This window comes from Halichoeres trimaculatus, unplaced genomic scaffold (genome assembly GCF_033239565.1).
Source record: "Halichoeres trimaculatus isolate MK-OKI-2021-1 unplaced genomic scaffold, fHalTri1.1 fHalTri1_scaffold_16, whole genome shotgun sequence".
In the NCBI taxonomy this organism is placed as follows: Eukaryota; Metazoa; Chordata; class Actinopteri; order Labriformes; family Labridae; genus Halichoeres; species Halichoeres trimaculatus.
In genome coordinates, this window is record NW_027437194.1 from 19,058,671 (window position 1) to 19,078,263 (window position 19,593).

The 19,593-nt window shown below is 39.4% G+C and overlaps 1 protein-coding gene across 2 annotated transcripts; it reads right to left on the bottom strand.

Annotated features, from left to right (window-relative positions):
• Positions 1 to 7,249: 7,249 nt before the first annotated feature.
• Positions 7,250 to 17,699, bottom strand: lhx3 (LIM homeobox 3). Of its 2 annotated transcripts, none has more exons than XM_074690681.1 (6): positions 17,618 to 17,699; positions 12,310 to 12,481; positions 12,000 to 12,202; positions 10,545 to 10,696; positions 9,363 to 9,534; positions 7,250 to 8,154 (listed from the first exon to the last, which is right to left on the bottom strand). In XM_074690681.1, exons 1-6 carry the CDS (start codon positions 17,685 to 17,687, stop codon positions 7,721 to 7,723), a joined length of 1,203 nt encoding a protein of 400 aa, XP_074546782.1. In that variant the 5' UTR covers positions 17,688 to 17,699; the 3' UTR covers positions 7,250 to 7,720. The 2 variants fall into 2 exon arrangements, with proteins under 2 accessions (XP_074546782.1, XP_074546781.1); XM_074690680.1 differs by lacking the exon at positions 17,618 to 17,699 and adding an exon at positions 14,899 to 14,995.
• Positions 17,700 to 19,593: the final 1,894 nt, after the last annotated feature.

Here is a 19,593-nt window from a genome sequence, read left to right on the forward strand (position 1 = left end):
TTTACTCACTCAGGTTATAAAACAGTTCAGATTAAACCACAAAACAGGTGCAAAAGATGTTATGTGAGCACACGTGCAGGCTGAAAATCAGTATGCATTTCATGCACACTGACCTCAGTTAATGCCTGCCTGAAGCGTGCATTAAAGATTGCATAAAAAATGACAAACACATCCGCGCCAGCAATGAGAAGAAGCACGGAGTGATGCATTAGCCAATACATTTCTAATACCAATGCCCCTGAATGCATCTCCGTCAGCCATTGCGGACAGATTACAGGATATTGCATTCCCGTCTATGAGTGAAATGAAGAGATAATTATGCAGCCAGACGAGTGATGGAGAGGTGGAGTCGTGATGGATTTGATTCAAGTTGTCAGTAGAAACACACGCTAATGACCGTGTTGATTAGTTAGATTGCTTTAATGCGGCTGCTGCTGTTAATCTACACATGGGAACAAAAAGTGGACTGCTGGTCAGTGCTGTGTGTGCAGTTTGTTTGCATACATGTGTGCAGTGGGTTGAGTGGGTTTTTTATCAGACCAATTGTTAAATTTTTAGTTTATGAATTCACTTTTACTCACATATTGTAAAAGTGAAGGTTTATATGTTACAAAAAAATGTAAACATTAATTTTTTCACTTTTCTTTATTCCTGAAAATTCTTATCAGGCTCTCCTTCATTCACATGCTGCTTAAATTGATTGACATCTTCATCATAGATACACAACCTACTCTCTCCTCATCCCTCCTTTCCTTCTGAAGTCTGGAAAAAATAAAAGAAGAGCACCCGCTTCCTCTATGCATGCATACATTTGCAAACACACACACACACACACACACACACACACACACACACACACACACACACACACACACACACACACACACACACACACACACATGCATGCACCAAGCGGCCTCCCCTTTGCTGCTGCTCCATTAGGTCTGAATTGTAGCTGTGATGTGTGGGACCCAGGGGAGGTGTTATTGTCAGAGCTGATTTACTCAGCACCATCTGACACAGAGCTGGGGGGCTCTGGAGCATGTGTGTGTGTGTGTGTGTGTTAGTGCTTGTGTGTGTGTGTGTGTGTGTGTGTGTGTGAGAGAGAGAGAGAGAGACAACAGGCGTATGGCCAGGCTGAGAGTCCTTTACAGGGAGGACATGGCAACAGTCAAAGCAACAGTTTAAGAGTCGCTGCAGAGCAATAGGCAATCTTTACAGTCAATGTGATGTTATCACCGTGTAATGCTCCTGAATGATGAGAACAGCTGCAGTTGCAATGAATATATTTGTGGCATCGACAAAACCTGCTAAAAAAATAACATTTCTTTGTTTAAATGTCAGAGCTACACTCCTTGCACAGATATCAGAAAATATACTTTCAGAAATATATTTGTAGTTCATTTCATTCACACTCAAAGTGTGAATGAAAGTAGTTTGGGGTTAATTGGAGTGAGACCTGTGGCCAGATTTTTTTTTTATTTTAATCATTATTTTTTAAAACTTTATTACAGTGGTTTTCTATTTCCCATTAGCAATGTCCCCCACTGTTGTAAAGTTGTGACTCTTAACAAAATGTGCATTTGTTTTGGACACTCTGAATTTGATTGCTGGTCCAGTCATTAACGTGTGTTATGGGAAGAAATACAATCAATAAGAAAGTGCTGAAACTGTAGTTCTTCAAGTGTCCACTTGAGGCCGTCTCCATAAGTCCTGGAAACCGCATACACACCAATTAAAAGAAAGATGATTTTTTTTAAGCAAACTAAAATTGTTGTCCAAGCAATCCAAGAAAAAAAGAAGGAAGTAAAAGTTTCCGAAATAATTTAGTATCAAAGCTTACTTAATGCCGTGCTTTCTTATTTGTACAGACAAGACTCCAACCTCTTTTCCCTCACCATTTACTTAATTATTTTTCAGCTCCAGGTACAATCATTTTTGTGTCACTAACACCTCACTGAGAACTCCTTTCCCACCTCCTGCCAGACCTGGACAACCCATCTGACAAATTGCATACCCAACTTAATCTAATTCTTTCTGCATAAAGGGCTGGATTTTAACTCAATTGGAAAAAGTGGGTGGGATAATCCGCATTGTTTGCTTAGAAGAGTTCATACTGTGGTCCCATAAGTCTCACACCTGCTGAGCGACAGAGATTTAACAGGTGAGGGTGAGAGTGAAAATACTCTGGAAAAACAGTTTACTTAAAATCCTGTGCAACTGATGGTCTTGCAAATTGCTAAACTCTGAGCTAACTTGTTCCACAGATCCTCGAAAAAAATGCTGTTTTATCATGTTCATTTACCGTGTTCTCAGCTAGCTAGTGACTCAGCTGTTTCCTTAGCTGTGCAACCTTCCCATGCTTTTTCACCAAACCTCAAGAAATTCACAAATTCAAAAGCTTATAAAAACAATTCACTTAATTATACAACACAGTTTAAACTTGAATAAAGAAGTGTATAAGAGAATAGAAGGTTAAGATAGAAATGTAATATGTCGTTGCTATGCAAACTGGTCTTGCTAACCCCAGATACAAACACCCTGGTATACTGACAAAGGCAGGTATCTATGGGAGATTAACACAACCTTTCACACTTCACTCTCGCTGTCCAAACACACTTTGGGTCAGGTTACTCACCTTTAGCTATTGCAGGGCAACAGTGATACCTGCAGCTCAGCTGGAAGGATTGGGCTAAATTTCCTGTACGGTGTTCCTTTTCTTGTTTTGGGAACCTGAGCAGCAGAGGGATGGAGGATTAGGGGTTAAAGGATGAAGGCTGTCAGAAAAAGTTTCGAGGTCAGGTGGCTGTTCATTTCATGCATGCAACACATAGATCTGTAAAAAAAAAAAAAAATGCACTAACATTCGGAAACCAATGCATGCATCAAGGGTCATCAACAACTGACCCTTACATAAAATGCTCTGGGAATACAGAAAAAGGCCAATACAGAAACAAAGAAGAGATACTTCGGGGCCGTTTACACGACAATCGTTTTAAGGTGAAACGCAAAAGTATTGTTGTATTTAAGCCTCGCATTTACACGGAAACGGCATTTTAGCCGACCTAAAACGCAAACTTTTGAAAACGGCCTCTAGAGTGGAAATTTTCTGAAATGCTGCTGCCACCATTGCCATGTAAACAGTGAGCCAGCGTTTTCAGAGGATACGCTGATGTCACACTTTGCTTTGTGCAAGTGCATGCAACAGTACTGTTACAATCTTTGCAGACTACCATGTTGGGCTTGTGCTGCTGAATCTGCTGATGTGCATCTGCTGCTCCACTTCTGCACTTAGTATTCGCCAATACACCAGATGATTGGCTGAATTCTACTTCATTGGAGACCTCCCAAAACTGGCTTCTGGACAAGACAGTAATAGTGCCATCTACAGGCCTGGCATGCTTACTACAGCATTACAGTCCCTCAGCGTTTCCATTTGAGCGCAGATTATTTTCACTGCGTATTAGCATTGTCAGATAAAATGTTATCTTGTAATTGGGGCCTTACTTTAGGTGATGGTAAAAATGTAAGACTACCTTTGTGCTCATATTGCTAAACAATCAAACCTGCCGCCAATGATACCATCATTATCCTGGCTCAGTCATCTTCTGGTTCTTGTTTATATTTCTGCAAGAACAAATGAAGTTTGCAGTTCTTAATAAACTTTTGATTTTGATTTTGATTTGGCACCCCCATCATAGTTTTGCAACATCCCAGGGGGTCCCAATCCTGCACTGGGAATCACTGTTCTGGATCATCAGAAACTGATATGTTAATCAGTCATAGAGAAATCCATCTTATATAACAAAAAACAACAATAAAAAGAGAATACATAAATGAAATGGAGACTTTGAGGAAACAATAAAAAATGACTTCTATTCATGGAAAATTGACCAATGTAAATGTATGGAGGCATGTTGGTGACGTATCAACATCCAGATGTAAAAGCAATTGTGCAGAAATAAAATTATGATTGCATAAAAAGAAAGAAAAGTGAAAAATAATTCATAATCATTTTAAAAATTCCAAAATTTACTGTTAATTAATGTATTAAGATCCTAAAAACCAGCTATAACTATTCCTATGGCTAGTAACCTGCTAGCAGATTGTTAACTGTTAGCTTCTCAATTAATTCATACAAACAAATGATTTAACTTAAAACAAGGTCTTGAAATGAAATTGGTCCAGATTTTGTTTCACGGCTGTACTGCAAATATGTAAGAAAGTGCTCACAAAAACATAGTTTATCGTGCAGCAGATGAATGGAGTGTAGTTCTGACAAAATAGCTAGCTAGCTAGCTTACACAATCAGTGTACTCTTTACTTTACAGAGTCTTGGATGACTCATCAATATTTTAATGTTTTGAAAGTAATGAAAAATGCTAAAATATTAATAAAATCGATAAAACTTACTTTTATCGTTATTGGGCCACAGACTGCCAAACAGATATTATTCAGCACAATCAGCTGATCAGCACAGTAGGTCAGATGGTTCATGGTGTTGGCAGAAGGTAAAATGGCTCAGAAACCAGCTTCTTCTGTAAATAATTTAATGTTAAGTTGAATGCCAGATACAATACAACAAAAGTTTATCTATCATGTTATAGTAACATACAACATGCTTGTGTGTTTGCACTGACACATTATCGCAAGCCACAGAGGAGGCAAACACATAAACACGCATCTGCATACACACATAGACTTCTATGCACGCGCCCACCTCCACATATACTGTTTAATCTACTTTATTGAACCTGACTTTGAATAACTAAACAAATGAGGAAATTCACAAGGGGCACTTGATCCCTTCTCGGCTAATGGATTGGAGATTCCTTTCCCATCGGGCCATTTGGGCAAACAAGAGCCAGTAATCTCTGAATTGATGAGTTGACTCTCTGTCTGCATCAAATTTCTCCACTAAAGAGCTGTTGAACCCCTGATGTGTTGGTAGTTAGCCAGAGACTCAATTTGCAGACTCCAAGCTTGCTCAGGTTCCACTATCAGTGCTGTCATACACTAAGAGAGGTAAATATACAGGATCGATGCTGCCTGGAGGATATTGATTACATTTAAGGGACTATCCTGGTTTCTTGGCTCATGTTTGTATGAAAATAGTGACTCAGAAATATGTAACCAACGTACTTGTATCATAACGTTTTAAACAGAGATAGTTTTAAGTGGAAGTTCCAGGAGGTAGGACACCATCATATCTAAAAGTGTCAGACAAAATACTGCCTTTGTCATGTATAAAACCAGATGTGAATCTTAACTTTATTGATTGAATTAGAAAAACAAAATAAAAAAATTATAACAAATTGAGTTGACCAATCACTTTCCAGCAGGCTACAGTGTGTGTAAGATGCGGTGTGTCTATAAATGCTTCCACCATAGGACCTTTCCCCCAGCTTTACAACTTAGAGGGTCTAAATTAGGTTCAGTGGTAGAAACTCAAACAATAGGCCACAGGAACCACAGTGTTCTTGGGAATGCTTTTAGTTCCTGGACGTTCTCCTAATGTAAAGAGCATAAGCAGGTGGAACGCACACTGTTGTAATGACATGCTGACTCCCCTCAGATAATCTGAAAAGAATTTATCTTTTTAAACCAGTTGTTATTTCAGCAAGTTTAAGATCCATGGTCTGAATGTAAATTAAAGAAATAAAGTTTTCTTGGGTACAGACAACTGAAGAAAGCCTGTGTGAAGCCTCAACTGTCGACCTGAGACTTACGTCAAATAGATAAATATAATTGATCAGAAATGATACTGACTTAAATAGAGCTTAAAAAATGTATTGGCTTGAAGTAATTTTCACCACTGTAGAATTGGTGTAGTATCATTATCCATTCACCAGTTCTCATTAGACAGTGCAAGACGATTTTTGCTGATGGGTTCCAACATTACGTTTAGATTCTTGTTTCAACTTTCAACTTTCAACTTTATTTTATTTGTATGGCACTTTTCATGCTTGTGCAACACAAAGTGCCTCACAGAGGATAAAAACAAAAGGGAAGACCAAACAAACAAACAAAAAAAAAAAAACAAAACAAAAAAAAAAAAAAAACAAAGACAAAGGAATACCATTAAAACCCCAAACCTCCCACCCCCACAAATATACCCATTGCAACACAGTAACACCCACGCACATACATAGACATACATACCGGCACACACAAACATACATGCACGCGCACACACACACACACACACACACACACACACACACACACACACACGCACACACACACACACACACACATAGACAGGCTGTTGATGAGGAGATAAATTTTATAAATTTTTATAAATTTTTTCTGGATCACAACCTACTTAACTCTCAATGTGCAACTACTGTTCTTACTGATTTTTAATTACATTAATAACGTTTTTTTTTATTTTATTTTTTTTTTTATTTAACCTTTATTTAACCAGGTAAAAAAAAACCATTGAGATCATGATCTCTTTCACAAGGGTGACCTGGCCAAGAGGTCAGCAACACACATCATGGTTAGACAAAGTTCAACCATTATTCCTGTGTGATACAAATCTCCCTCACTATAGTTTCTATGTCCCAACCATTTGGTTATTCTTGGGTCTTACTCTATTTCCCTCTTGCCACAAAAAAATTAACAGCTGGAGCATCAAGGTCTTGACGTCAATAGCTTCCTGTGATGTTGAGCCAAAGGATGGAGTTACATTTTCTCAACCCATTCATTTACAACCCATAACGACTCACCCTGAGGTTCAGTTTTGTGCTTGCTGTCATATCTAAAAATTTAAAAGAAAAATAGGATCTTTACCTGCTCTTTTTGTAAAGTTTTATCAGCTAACTTTTACAATGACTTGGCGTTAAACTGATTAAAAATGAACTGTTCAAGACCACTTGTCTTAATCTCATATGTATAATTTCATTGCCAACCAAAAAGCAACAAACTCCCATATTGATTTCGATGACAAATTTATTAAAGTCCTGTCATTTTTTCAGGAATCATCATTACCAGAAGGAATAAATAAGACATAAAACATTTCCACATAAACAAACATATACATCACACCCCAAATGCTACAGCTTTTTTTCGTCTGGGGGTCGTTTTTTAGGCAGAACAAATCGAACGAGATACATCTGAGAAACACACAAATGCATAGAAGTAATTGGACCCCTAGGTACCATTTAAGACAACACCTACGTTTATGCCTATATCCCTGTTTAAGAATGTACAAAGTCCTCGTATCTGGGTTTCTTCTTTCTGACCAAGAAGGGGGCTGTATAAAAATAAAGTCTCCACAATGATAAACCATTATATTTATATTTATATATAGACATTTGGCAACAACCAGACATTGTTAGAACTCAATTCTTCACCTGAACACAGTGTAGAAAACAAACAAACAAATAGATAATGAGAATAAAGGGCAGGGTTTGGTGAAAAGTCTGTTGGTCTCTGCAATGACCTGAAAGAGCTTTGAAAGGTCATTTTTCACCGATTTCTTGCTTTGAATAGTTTTATTACGGGAGGTCAGTTATTAGGCCAAGTGCTTTAGGTGGAGAATGTTGAATGTGTTCATCACAGATAAATAATGGACCTTTGCCAGGTATTGGTGGGAGTCAAGGTATATCGTGTCCGTTACACCATCATTGGCCTGTTTGACTTTTTTTCAAGTCTTGAAATCCCCAAAAAAAAACACAGAAAAACTTAAAAAGTCTGACTTCTGATAGATGACCTGTTAAAACTGCCCATGGTCAACTTCATCCAACCAGGATGCAGGACTGGCAGGAAAGTCTGGGTATCCTCCACTGCTGCCGGTGGACAGGTCAGAGCTGGGGCCGTTAGCAGCCCCCATGGAGACCCTCACAGTTGGGTTGATCCCAGGCCCGCCTCCCTGGGTCATGACCGACAGGCCAGAGTCGGGGTAGACGAGACTGGAGATGAGAGGCTGGTGTCTGGGTAGTGCCTGCAGGGACCCTGGAGACTGAGGAAGGCCGTAAGGGCTGTTGGATCGGATGTCGTGGAACTGGTCCTGAGAAGGCAGGACGCCGTGCTCCAGGGAGAAGGAGCCGTGGTTGTTGCCCCCTTGGCGGCCCCCCATGGTCGGAGAGGACTCGCTCAGGCTGCTGTAGATGCCGTTTGTGAGGCCGAGCTCTGACATGGGTGGTTCATCTGAGCAACAAAAAGATGAGGATGATGTTTGTTAGTTTGATTAAACTCCAGGACCACAGGCAGACAACTTACATACACAGATATCTGTCACTACACAAACCTAAACTTAGCACAAATTGTAAACAAATATAAATCTTTTACTGCTGAAAACAGCTTGTCATGGTTCAGGGCTATGGGGTGGCCAGTTTAGGGGGGCCATGGCCACCCCCTGGATCTGCCCCTGTCAAAGTGTTATTTTCAACAATTCCTTTTATATTCATTCTTCATATAAATCTCTTTTTCAAAAACTATTTGATCTTACAGATCTATTTGGATGAAATGTAAAACTGTGCTGATGAAAACAGAGCAAGCGTAATAGATTCATGAGTTTTAGTAGCTTTTCCCTCTCTGCAGGATTTTTTTAGTAAATAATACAAACTCTCAAGAACAGAAATGTTGATACAGGACAAAATCACCAAAATAAAATAAAGGTAAATACTTAGGTTGCATGTCTCATGAGGCCAGCCTGCAGCTTCTTTCATACATGTGACACCTCACTCTCAGCCTGTTTCCTGCTCTATCCACTGAACTATCTTCTAATATCTGAATAAAAGCAAAAATAAAAAAAATAAAAAATAAAATAACTAGTAACTAAACTAGTAAGGCCTAGTATGATGGCATCATGCTAGCACATCACCAGCTAGCTTGTATGCTTTAGCTGCTTTGTAATTATATATCATCACAACAATCAGGAAATAGTTAATGTAAGTAATTTGACAAAGAACTATTTGCAAAGGATAAAATTACTTTTTTTATGAATAAATGGAGAGTAAAACTTTGAAATTTTAAGACAAGAATATTTCAAACTGAGCTAAATGCTTGTCATGAAGAAATTTTCAAACCCTGGTCTCTGTTACTCCCTTCACATTAGTTCTCAGAGTAAGAGATGAATGGTGCAATAAGTAGAAACACTAAAATGAATATTTACTTTTGATTGCCTCAATACTGAACATGGTAAATTTCATAGAAACACTGGATGACAGTTCATGAGCTAGTGTAAGGACATATAAAATCCTGTTTGACTTTCATCAAAAGAAAAAATAAATTTTATATTTGTAGCACCTGAACTAATTTATGTTGTTTATTTTGATTTTTACCTGCTGACATGACAGCCATATGGATGTAAGGGAAGTACAAGAATGATCAGTGAAGTAATCTAAGACTTCTACCTGTAAAGGACACTTCAGCATCACTGTCCATGCCCTCCTCCTGGATGCTATCTTTGTCAGATTTGGAGCTGCCTCGCGACCTCTTCATGTTGCGGAAATACTGTCCCCACCTCTGCCGTCCGGCGTCTTTCTTCAGCCTCTTCTCTTTCGCTCGTCTGTTCTGGAACCAAACCTGGAAAGCAGGGAGAAATGGTCAAAATCTGAAGACATTGTACATGTTTTGTAAAAATCCAACTGAAATCCACACACTCTCAAGAAGCATAATGTCCTTCTCATCCAACACCCTGCACACCACCTCCTGCACATGTTACACTTTTAAGGATTAAAATGAAATGAATTTTCAAGGACTGTCTGGTCATAGCTTCCTAGAGTAAGACACTCAAACTGTGACACTGACCTGTAATCCTGGGAACATCGTCCCTTTGCACCAGATTTATCTCACATTTAATTAACTTCCTGACAGCTACAAGTTGTCCTCACCCCGAGGAGCAGACAGGTTAGCCTGTTTCTGCTTTAAATTATTCAAATTTCCTCGATCAACTTGTGATGCAGTCTATAAATCTGGGTTTGCACTTAAACACAATACAAAGCCATAAACATAAACTGTTTATAACCTCCCTGCTTGCAAATGCAGGTAAATAAATGTCCTTTTTTTTAATAATTCCATCATACTCATACATTAATTCATCCCCCACTAGCAGCAGTTTTACATTCTCCTTAATGATATTCCACCCTGAGTGAACCCTCTTCACCCCGTCCCTTTCTCTGAATAATGAGCAGCATTTTAGTGGCTTCCGTCTCTACTTTTGTCCTTGCAAATAAAACAATATATATGACCAGCAGCACCCAGCACCCTCAGCACCCAGCAGCGTGTGGCTCCTCAGCAGCAGACAATATGCGAGGGGCCCCTCTTAGCATTGTTAACGAGCTTGCACTTAAACCGTGCTGACTTTCACGTGGACTTCATTTTACTCCATCTAGCCGTAAATTCCGGCCCAACACACACACACACACACACACACACACACACACACACACACACACACACACACACACACACACACACACACACACACACACACACACACACACACCTTTTATCTTTCCACAGTGGGCTTGTGCCAGTTCAACCACAATAGTCCACTAATGGAGTGGCCCTTAATGGATAATAATATACTCTACCTGAACAACCCGCATATCCAGGCCCGTCTCTGATGAGAGCTGCTCTCGGACGTGGCGGGCAGGTTTGGGAGAGTTATTGTATGCATTCTTCAGCGTTTCCAGCTGTTTAGCTGTGATGGTTGTTCTCGGCCTTTTAGCAGTCGAGTCTGCCTCTGGGAATGAGAAAAATGTAAAGAATAAACATAAACATGGGGGAAAAGGTTTAAAATCAATTTGGAAATGAGACAAATGGACAGTTAACATGCAAAAAACACACAATCCCAGCCTGAAAATGTTCAGTTTCTGTTCATAACTAATGAAGCTTTTTGATATAGATAACCATATCAGAAAAATGTGTATATCAAAAGAGTAATAGCCCCTGTACATTGGTTTGTGCATGTATTTCAGGTCTGAACTAATTACATAGAGCAGCTGTTAAAATATACAACTTTCTAATTTCACATAAATGGATATCTTCCCCTTTACTCATAAACCAAAGTCTGGCAACCCTGTGCATAACAGCATCATGTCAGCGCATCTGTTGGCCAGCACAGCAAATACTAAACTATCCTCCAAATGGACGCCGCCCAAGTAATTGCGCCCTCTCATTAGCAAAATAAACGTGTGTGTTTTTAGTGAAAACTTGCTGCATAAATCCACACTTGGGGTGTGAGTGGGGGGATTGTAAATTCAAACAAACAGATGGGGATATAAAAGTCAACCATGCAGTATGCCCTGGCAGAAGCAGAGGATGCTGGGAGGTCCAGTGAAGTTTATATGGCCTTTGTGGGTAAGGGTATTTGAGGGTATTGCTTCTTGATGTACTCTAGGTACACCTTAGAATTCTGTATTTGTACATATTTTTGATTTTTTTTCGTGATCTTGTGGTGGGTATAAATATTTTGTTTCCTAATGTTTTTTTTTCTCCCTGTTTTTTCTCTTTTTTTAATTAGTATCAATTTATTTTATACATTTGTACATATTGATATTCTATTTTTTCTAGAGAACTCGCTTTAGTATTGAGTTATACATTCTTTGTGAAAGCACCAGTCCGGGTAAAATGTGAACTGATGAGCAGGTATTTGTAGTCTCCTCATTTTATGCTTGCAAATAATTGCTGTTACAATATAAATCAAAACCACACTGTGAGACGCTGCAAATGAAGGAACTTTAGGATTTAATTTAAGACATCTACACATGTATTTTCAAAGTCGCACTCACAGTGCAAAGCAGCAGCTCAGAGCACACGTGTAAGCATGCAGGCCGGCACTCTCCCCAGTTTGCTATCGATTGGTTTGCGAAAAACGACGCAATTAGCGCGAGGTGGGTCAGAGTTTATGAGTGACCTCATTGTCGCGTCAAAATAAAAGCCCCTACTTAAAAACAACTCTACAGACAACGCATCGTATTTTACCAAGTAAGAGCTGCAGATTACTAAATCACGTGTTAAAATGAAAGTGTTATTCCGTCGCTTACCTCTCTGCTTGGCAGTCTCGTAGTCTGCTTTACACACCAGCCTGCTGTCCTCCATCAGATAATACTCGTCTCCTGTGGCCAGCTGCCTCTTACACACGATGCAGGCGAAGCAGTGCAGGTGATAGACGAAGTCCTGCGCCCTCCTCACCACCTGTGTGGGCGGGATCCCCTGCTGACAGGCGGCGCACTTGGTCCCGAATCTCCTTTTGGGAAATTAGACCGTTTCATCAGTACATAATGGCTCGCTTTGAATGTAAATGTGTAAATATGTAAATATGTAAATTCAAAATTTCCTATGTGTGGTGCTCACTTGAAAAAGTCGTCCTTGCAGTAGACGCTGTCTCCTCTGCTGAAGCATTTCTCGGCCAGCTGAGCCTGACAGTCGCTGCACTTCAGACACTTGCTGTGCCAGTGACGGTCCAACACTTTGAGGATGAAACGGTCCACGATGTGCTGGTTACAGCCTGCACACACCGGGATTTCTGCAGGAGACAGGAGGGGAACTCTTTGGTAAACTCAGAAAACAGGCAAGAGCTTTTTGAAAGACGGACACACAGATTGTATGTGTGCATCATATGTGCGCAAGGCTTTTTGCTTTTTTTTTTCTTTTTTGGCAGGAAACATAGCCTAAAAACCTTGTCCGACTTTATCCCTTGAGTCTCTCTTAAAATCTTTGTTATAAGCTTAAAGTCTTTTGGTACTTTAGATAACCATTTAATGAGTGTCGTCGGTCGTTTTAATGACAACATTAAAAAAGCTTTAAAGACAAAGAAAATACATGTTACCTTGCAACCTATTTTATTTGATAACCTTTTACCAGCCATCTTTAATCTCTTTCTCTTTTTTGACTATTACACTTACCCAAAACAGACACGAATCTGTGTAGAAAATTTGGATACTTTATCTCAGTTAAATAAAAACTAAAATACGATAAAATTATGCCAAAGTACGCTATAGTGCAGGAGTTTTTTTCATACCGAAGCAACAAATTATTTGTTTACTACATAATGACGCAGCATGTTAGCAAACAGGCTATAGCTAATGCCACATTTCTTCCCCTCAAAATATGATTTTCCTGCATTAAGACAAACACATAATAATTCAAAAAGTAGATAAAAACGAACATTTCAAAAAGAAAATGTGCCCCGTTATATGTGTGTACACATGTACAATCTCTATAACAGCGACTGTTTTCATGACGAGCATTTCACTGACAGTCGTGTTTGGGTGCAGACATTAAATTTAGACATCTTCAGCTATATTTTATAGAGTCTACCTTTGGTTTAATGTGATACAGGTAAAGGTAAAATAATTTAGTCACCTGTCACTACATGGGTCGTTCAGATACACAGGCCTGTTTCCTATTGCTTTGTGTGGATCAGAAAATTCATATAAAAACCGTCTTATAGCCTGTAGCCCATTTAACAGTTAGCCCATATTAAATGGTAAACCTGACTGCAAAGGGGGGAAAAGCAAGTTATTGACTTCAAACCATAACTAACCTATGTTTAGATCCAAATACCCAACTAATGGATGGATACATTTAATATGGTTTTATGGGGAACACAAATAAGTGGTTAGTGTTGCGACCTATTTGTCAATTTAGTTTTTTAAAACCTTAAAAATTAGCGACAAAAATCTGACAATACATTTTACAATTAGGGCATTCAAAATATAGTCAAATAGAAGTACATACTTATTGTTAATAAAAAAAAAACACAATTTAGTAAACAAATTGCATTAAAAAAACAACATCTTGGGAATTTAATAGCCTATGTAATCGACTGGACGATTAAAACGACATGTTTCATCTAGAAGCCACATGCACACAAGATCAATTTAAAAGAAGCCAAATGGAGGCTATATGAGATAAGGGAAAGAAAAAAAATCATAGACTTTTTTTTTTTTTTTTTTTTAACAGAAACGGCCTTAGAGCACCAAAAGCAAACAAAGTACAAACGAGGACAACTCAAACGCCAGGTAGGACGCTATCAGGCCTCTTTATTACTAATTAAAAGAGGCTCAACCACTTCATATTCCATCCATGCAAGGACTCGCGTTCCTTTTGTTCTGCTGTGGACATTCATGAAAGTTTCATGAACGTTTTCTTCTTGCATCACCAGCACAAGTGTGGTGGGCCCTGCCACGTCAGGAACAGGTGTATACAGGTCATCTTTTATTCAACGCGCTCTGTAAAAGTAGAGAGCTGCGGCCTATTAGTCTCACGGTACAAACCATTGAGGTGTCCGAGCTGTTTGCCCACATTGTGGTCAACACTGGAAATATAAGAATACAAAACCTTGCAGATCTCAGCACAAACATCTAATGTTAATCTGAAATAATAATAAAAAAGAGCAGCGTGAATTTAATAGATTTTATGCTACTCTTATAATGTTTCACTATGGACGATAGAGTTGAGAATAAACGCTGAAGTATGACAAAAATAGAAACGTGGAAGCACAAATAAAACTGGATCTCATGGATTTTATGTTTCACTCAAAATGCGTCAAACCAATTTAGAACAAACCTGGAGGTGAACAATCTCATCAATAATCCGTTACGCTGCAGACAATAAAAATATACCAATAAAATCTTCCTCCTGATAAATCAAACGTTTCAAGTCTCATGCGTAAAAGTTGCATTATTGCCAACAAAAATGGCAGGTGTGGGTTAAATCAGCAGCTGTAAAATATGGCTACAAAAACGACAGCTGTTGCTTCAATCATAGCAGTTATTACAGTGCCTTAAATATTTAAAAGAAACTGAAATTGAGCGTACATCCAAACATAGAAGCTCATGATAGACGTCTTAAAATTATGACCAGACGCAACCCAAAAGAAGTTGTGCTGTATAAACAGCCAAGAAATGAATCCTTCCAAAATAGTCGGCTTCAGGTTACCTTTCCGGAGCTCCTCACTGTGCGACAGCAGAGCCAGCAGCATCTCCGTCTTATTCGGAGCCTCTCTTTGAGAGTTTCGTTCACCCTGTCCATCCATTGCACATGATTTACGCTCACATTAATGCAAAGTCTTAGTTTTAACCCAGTACACGCGTCAGCCGAGGCAGGTGTTCCTGGATTCTATGTGGCACGAGTCCTGAGCGCGCAGCTGCGCCGTGGTGCTGGAGTTTGGTCTGTGCTGTGTTGAAGCCTGTGCAGAATTACGCTGCGCCGTTTCCTGGGCGACAGGGAGATAGACTAACATCACCCAAGGAGCACAACGAAACCCGGAAGGAGACGAAGAGGGGCTGGAGGAGGAGGCCAATTGGGTTTCAGAGTGGTGTGGGAACCAAATGTTTAACTCGGAGGCCAAGCCACAGTATCAGCTTACTTCCTTAATAAGACCAAAGAATGACGCTCGTAGAAAAAAGTTCCTGTTAGACCCTACTACGAAAATTTCTGTGTGTTCTCGTAAGTGTTAACAGTGAGCCAAATGTGGAGAACAATTTAGTTTATTTGGCAAATGTAGAAATACGAAGTTAACAAAAAAGAAAGAAAACGAATACAAAAAATAGTGTGCGATCTTACTGCAACAGCTTAGGCAACATAGAGAGTGCGATTTTTATGAGAATGCTTCTCCCAAGATAGGGCAAGATGCTCAATTTTAGTACTGTAAAAAAAAGTGCGTTTTTAAGATGAATGTCGAATGAAACGAACAAAAAAAGAAGAGTCGATAAAAATACCAGAAAACTACAGGAAGGTAAACAACAGAAAGCTTCCACTAGTCTCAAAAAATCATCAAGGCTATAGTTTTGAAAACGTACAAACAAAATGGGAAAAAAATGAACGACCGGTGAGAAATGTTAGATTTTCTTTTAAAAATCCACTTAGGCTTCTTTTAACAGTAATATTCTTCCATTCTTTAATTTAAATTACATCCCTCTCAATTAGAAAAGAAGGCTTGGAACTCATAGTGCACCCTAAATTCTTAATTTGGAGGGACCTTTAAAACATTCAATGTATATTTTAGCATTTTTTAGAGAAATATGTTTTTTTATTATTATTATTATTTTTTAAGTCAACAAGAAATAGTTATCAATTATTTTCCTCAAATGGTGAAAAGTCACTGTTTCTTTCTTTAAAAAAAAAAAAAAAAAATTGCTATATTTCCACAAACAAGTGCATCAAATTTGCTGGCAAAAAATATTGGTTTTTGATCAGTGCACCAGCAAAAAACTATTTCTCAAATAAAAAATAAAATCTTGATCGTTAGTATTTTGACAAACAAACTTGGGTGTGTGTCACGAGCTTTGTATCCAAGATAATTTCCGGTCGTGTATTTAAAAAACCGTGCTCACAAACAGTCCTGATCTCGTGCGTTGAGTGCTCAAAGACAAGTGTTTATTTAGGGGAGAGATTGGCTGTTCAATAACATGTTGATCGGGCCAACACCCCAATGAATTTTATTGACACTGATCTTTGGCACAAAAGAGCGCCTGGGGAAATCACGGGGAGTGCCACAAGCCGCGCGCGCCGCTGATGAATCCAAAATCAATGTCCTATTTGCTTTGATTTCCACAAGTGTATGAAAGATTTTTTTTTTTCTTTCTGGAGGAAGCTGAGGGGTTCATGGGTGCACCTCTTACCTTTCAGCTTTATAATATTTTTTATGTTGTATTGATGGCTCACTTTTGAGGGGGCTGGGCCTAGCTGTAATGTGGTAACAAAGCGATGAAATGACCATCAGAGGAGTGGTCAGTGGGTCAGAGGAATTCCGAGATGACAGATTCAGTTTTGCACCGTTTTACGCACCAGTCGGAATTTTTTTTTAAAAAAAAATTTGGTTAAATTCCCCTTCTACATTTTTATTTTTTATTTATTTTTTATTCTCCTTGAATGTTACATTTATCTTATCCGTTTAGAATATTCTATCTAGAGAAACAGTCTCGTACTGCAGGAACAGGCCAAGCTCATAAAACATGCGTTACCAACCCAACTCCACTCCACCCTCAGGTGTCCCACCTGTCAGGGCCGGAATGTGACACCTGTTGAGCATTTTTTGAGTCGGTGGGCAGCGGGTGGGAGCAGCTCGAAGCCTGCTGGCAGTCTGTCATGCACACACAGACAGCAGACCACACTGTGCTCGCTCCGATATCCGCTCCCGTTACAACCGCGGGCGGCGGTGTGAAATGACAGCACGCGCATAACATCTGTTGGAGTGATTCTCCAACAATGAAGACTCATTACAGATTCATAACGTCTCCCGCACGCAACAACGCAGGAGAAGCGCCTCTGAACAGTCTGTGTGCACCAGCATGGACTGGTGAATAATGATGGAGGCGTTTCTGCAACTGTTGCACCTTAAAATCTAACGTCTTAAATGTCCTAGGCCTACTTGAATGCATCCGAAACAATAAAAAAATGTTAATGTGGAATCATGCAGCTTGAATTAAAATCAAGATATCCTTTCAACATTCAATTTACAGTTTAAGTAGGAACACTAAGATCTCTATTTCACGCTTGTCACAGTTTACAAGTGACATCTTGAGTCCTGCTGTGCTGACTTGCTGCATTATCCTCTATTTCACGCCTAATTGTAAGCCATTATCACATCCCAGGATATCAATAAATGCACACAAAAGCAACATTTACAGCACAAAACAGAAAATTTTGCTCTTACCTTGGCCCGAGTTGTAGCGGGAGAAATTTCCGGTGTTTTGACAGCTTGACCCCGGGTGTTCAAGCAACATTTCGAGTTTGTTTCGGTGATCCAATAGAAAGAAAAAAAAAGCACCTTAAATTCTTAATAATAAATACTAAAGGTTGATGGCTTCAGACCGTAACTTTCCCGGAGGTTTTATCCTCTCCAAGAGACTGAGCTGGACTTTAAAAAATGTTGAAAAGAAAGCCCGCAGACCTTTCTCCTTTTGTCAGCCACCAAAGATGGAAACTTTGAATAGGCATCAAGTTGTTCGTAGAGATTCCGTGTTGACAAGCCCGTTGTGAGCTAAGTGCGCGCGCGTCAGGCTGCGACTTCACGTCAACTGAAGCGATGTGTGGTCATCAGCGGTGTCTCTGTCCAGGGTGCTGAAGGGGGAGTTTCTCTGCGCCGGGCAGGAGGCGTGTGTGCTGTTCCTGTATCCCCCGTGGCTGGCTTTCTTTCTTTAAGCGCGCACTTACACACACACACACACACACACACACACACACACACACACACACACACACACACACACACACACACACACACACACACACACACAGAGCCTCCCCTCTTGGTTATCGCTGTTGTGGTGCACGTGTCTGTCTTTCAAGGCGCACAATAGAGCAATTTGGCATTGCTCGGGACATTGTTGAAGAGCGTTTCCATCGCTGCGTCCCTCTTTTGTTTGGTTAAAAATAGACCGCATCGCATTAATCATACAACAAGTGGAGGGAGGTTACATGCCGTTATGTTAGCTGAGAAAGACTTGGCATGACACAAATGAGGTGCTTAAATATAAAATGTTCACGTGATTAAAACTTTACTTTTAAGTAAATAAAAAATAAACGAGAAAAAATACACTGCAAACAATATTTCAATGCATTAGCAACACGTCTTCGTCCTCATAGCATTAAGCTAGCTAGATTACAAACCAAACGCGTAGCAAGAACATACATGCTAGCTTAGTCACTAATTGATGTTTAAACGATTTTAACAAGAAATAAACAGGCTACATTTAGTTTTAAAGTGTCAATTGCAAAATAACTTTAAAAGCTTTAAAAAAAATACCCCGACTGCACAGGGGCTAGAATATTTTAAAAGTTGGGAATTCATTGGCTTTCCTATCTGTAATTTTTCTAACCAAATGCATACAAGTATATCCGTGTAAGCTTAGCTACATGTGTTGGAGTTAACAAATTTTAAAATTAAATTATCAGGCTAAAGTCAGAGACATATAATTCAAAGTAAAAAATATATATATATATAGGCTATATAAATACATAGCCTACAACTTAAAAGATTTGATAATATGGCTGCATTTCTTGGCTAAGAAAATCAAGAAGTTGAGAATTTAAAAGGTCTACTTTCCTGTCAAATTTCCACATTGCGCATGCAAAGATGCTCAGTTATTTGGCTGAGTGCCATCCCTCATTCCTTTGAGCCTGTGCCAATTACCACCACAACAGCACAAAACTACTCTGACGTAGTCCTACAGCTTTGATTCAATTTTACTCGCCCAGCACGCCAGCCCACAAGTGGTGTAAGCCAATTAGACCTATGCTGTTCATTAGTTCACCCAGGGCAATTAGCCTCCCAAAGTTGGAAAGAAATCAACCCTCTCTTCTTACTTATTTCATCATCCTTCATTGATTTAAATGTCTGTCTCTCTGTGCTCATTATGTTGATACATACAGAAGGCATCAGGGTTTTAGGAAACAGTAGTCAGGGTTTTTGTTTTTATGATTGAGAAGGAAGTTTTTGTGTTTTAAGCATCTGTAATCTCTGGTCAGCAAGTCAGTGTGGATCTTGATGCAGATTAAGAGGGAACTGCTGGTAAATCTGGAGGAAGCTGTACACAGTAACCTTAAGCCAGTGCAGCATCAGAGGGGCTTAGACTGCAAGCACAATAACAGACCTTCCTTTCCCCCTCATGCACTGTGTGGAGAGAGTCT

Bases quoted from the DNA above. Each gene is read 5' to 3' on its own strand.
- lhx3 (XM_074690680.1), bottom strand. From the start codon at position 14,995: ATGGATGGACAGGGTGAACGAAACTCTCAAAGAGAGGCTCCGAATAAG. The intron at 10,697-11,999 runs GTAAGCGACGGA...TCTCATTCCCAG, and splicing joins CGAGACTGCCAAGCAGAGAG to AGGCAGACTCGACTGCTAAA. The intron at 9,535-10,544 runs GTAGAGTATATT...CCTGCTTTCCAG, and splicing joins TGGATATGCGGGTTGTTCAG to GTTTGGTTCCAGAACAGACG.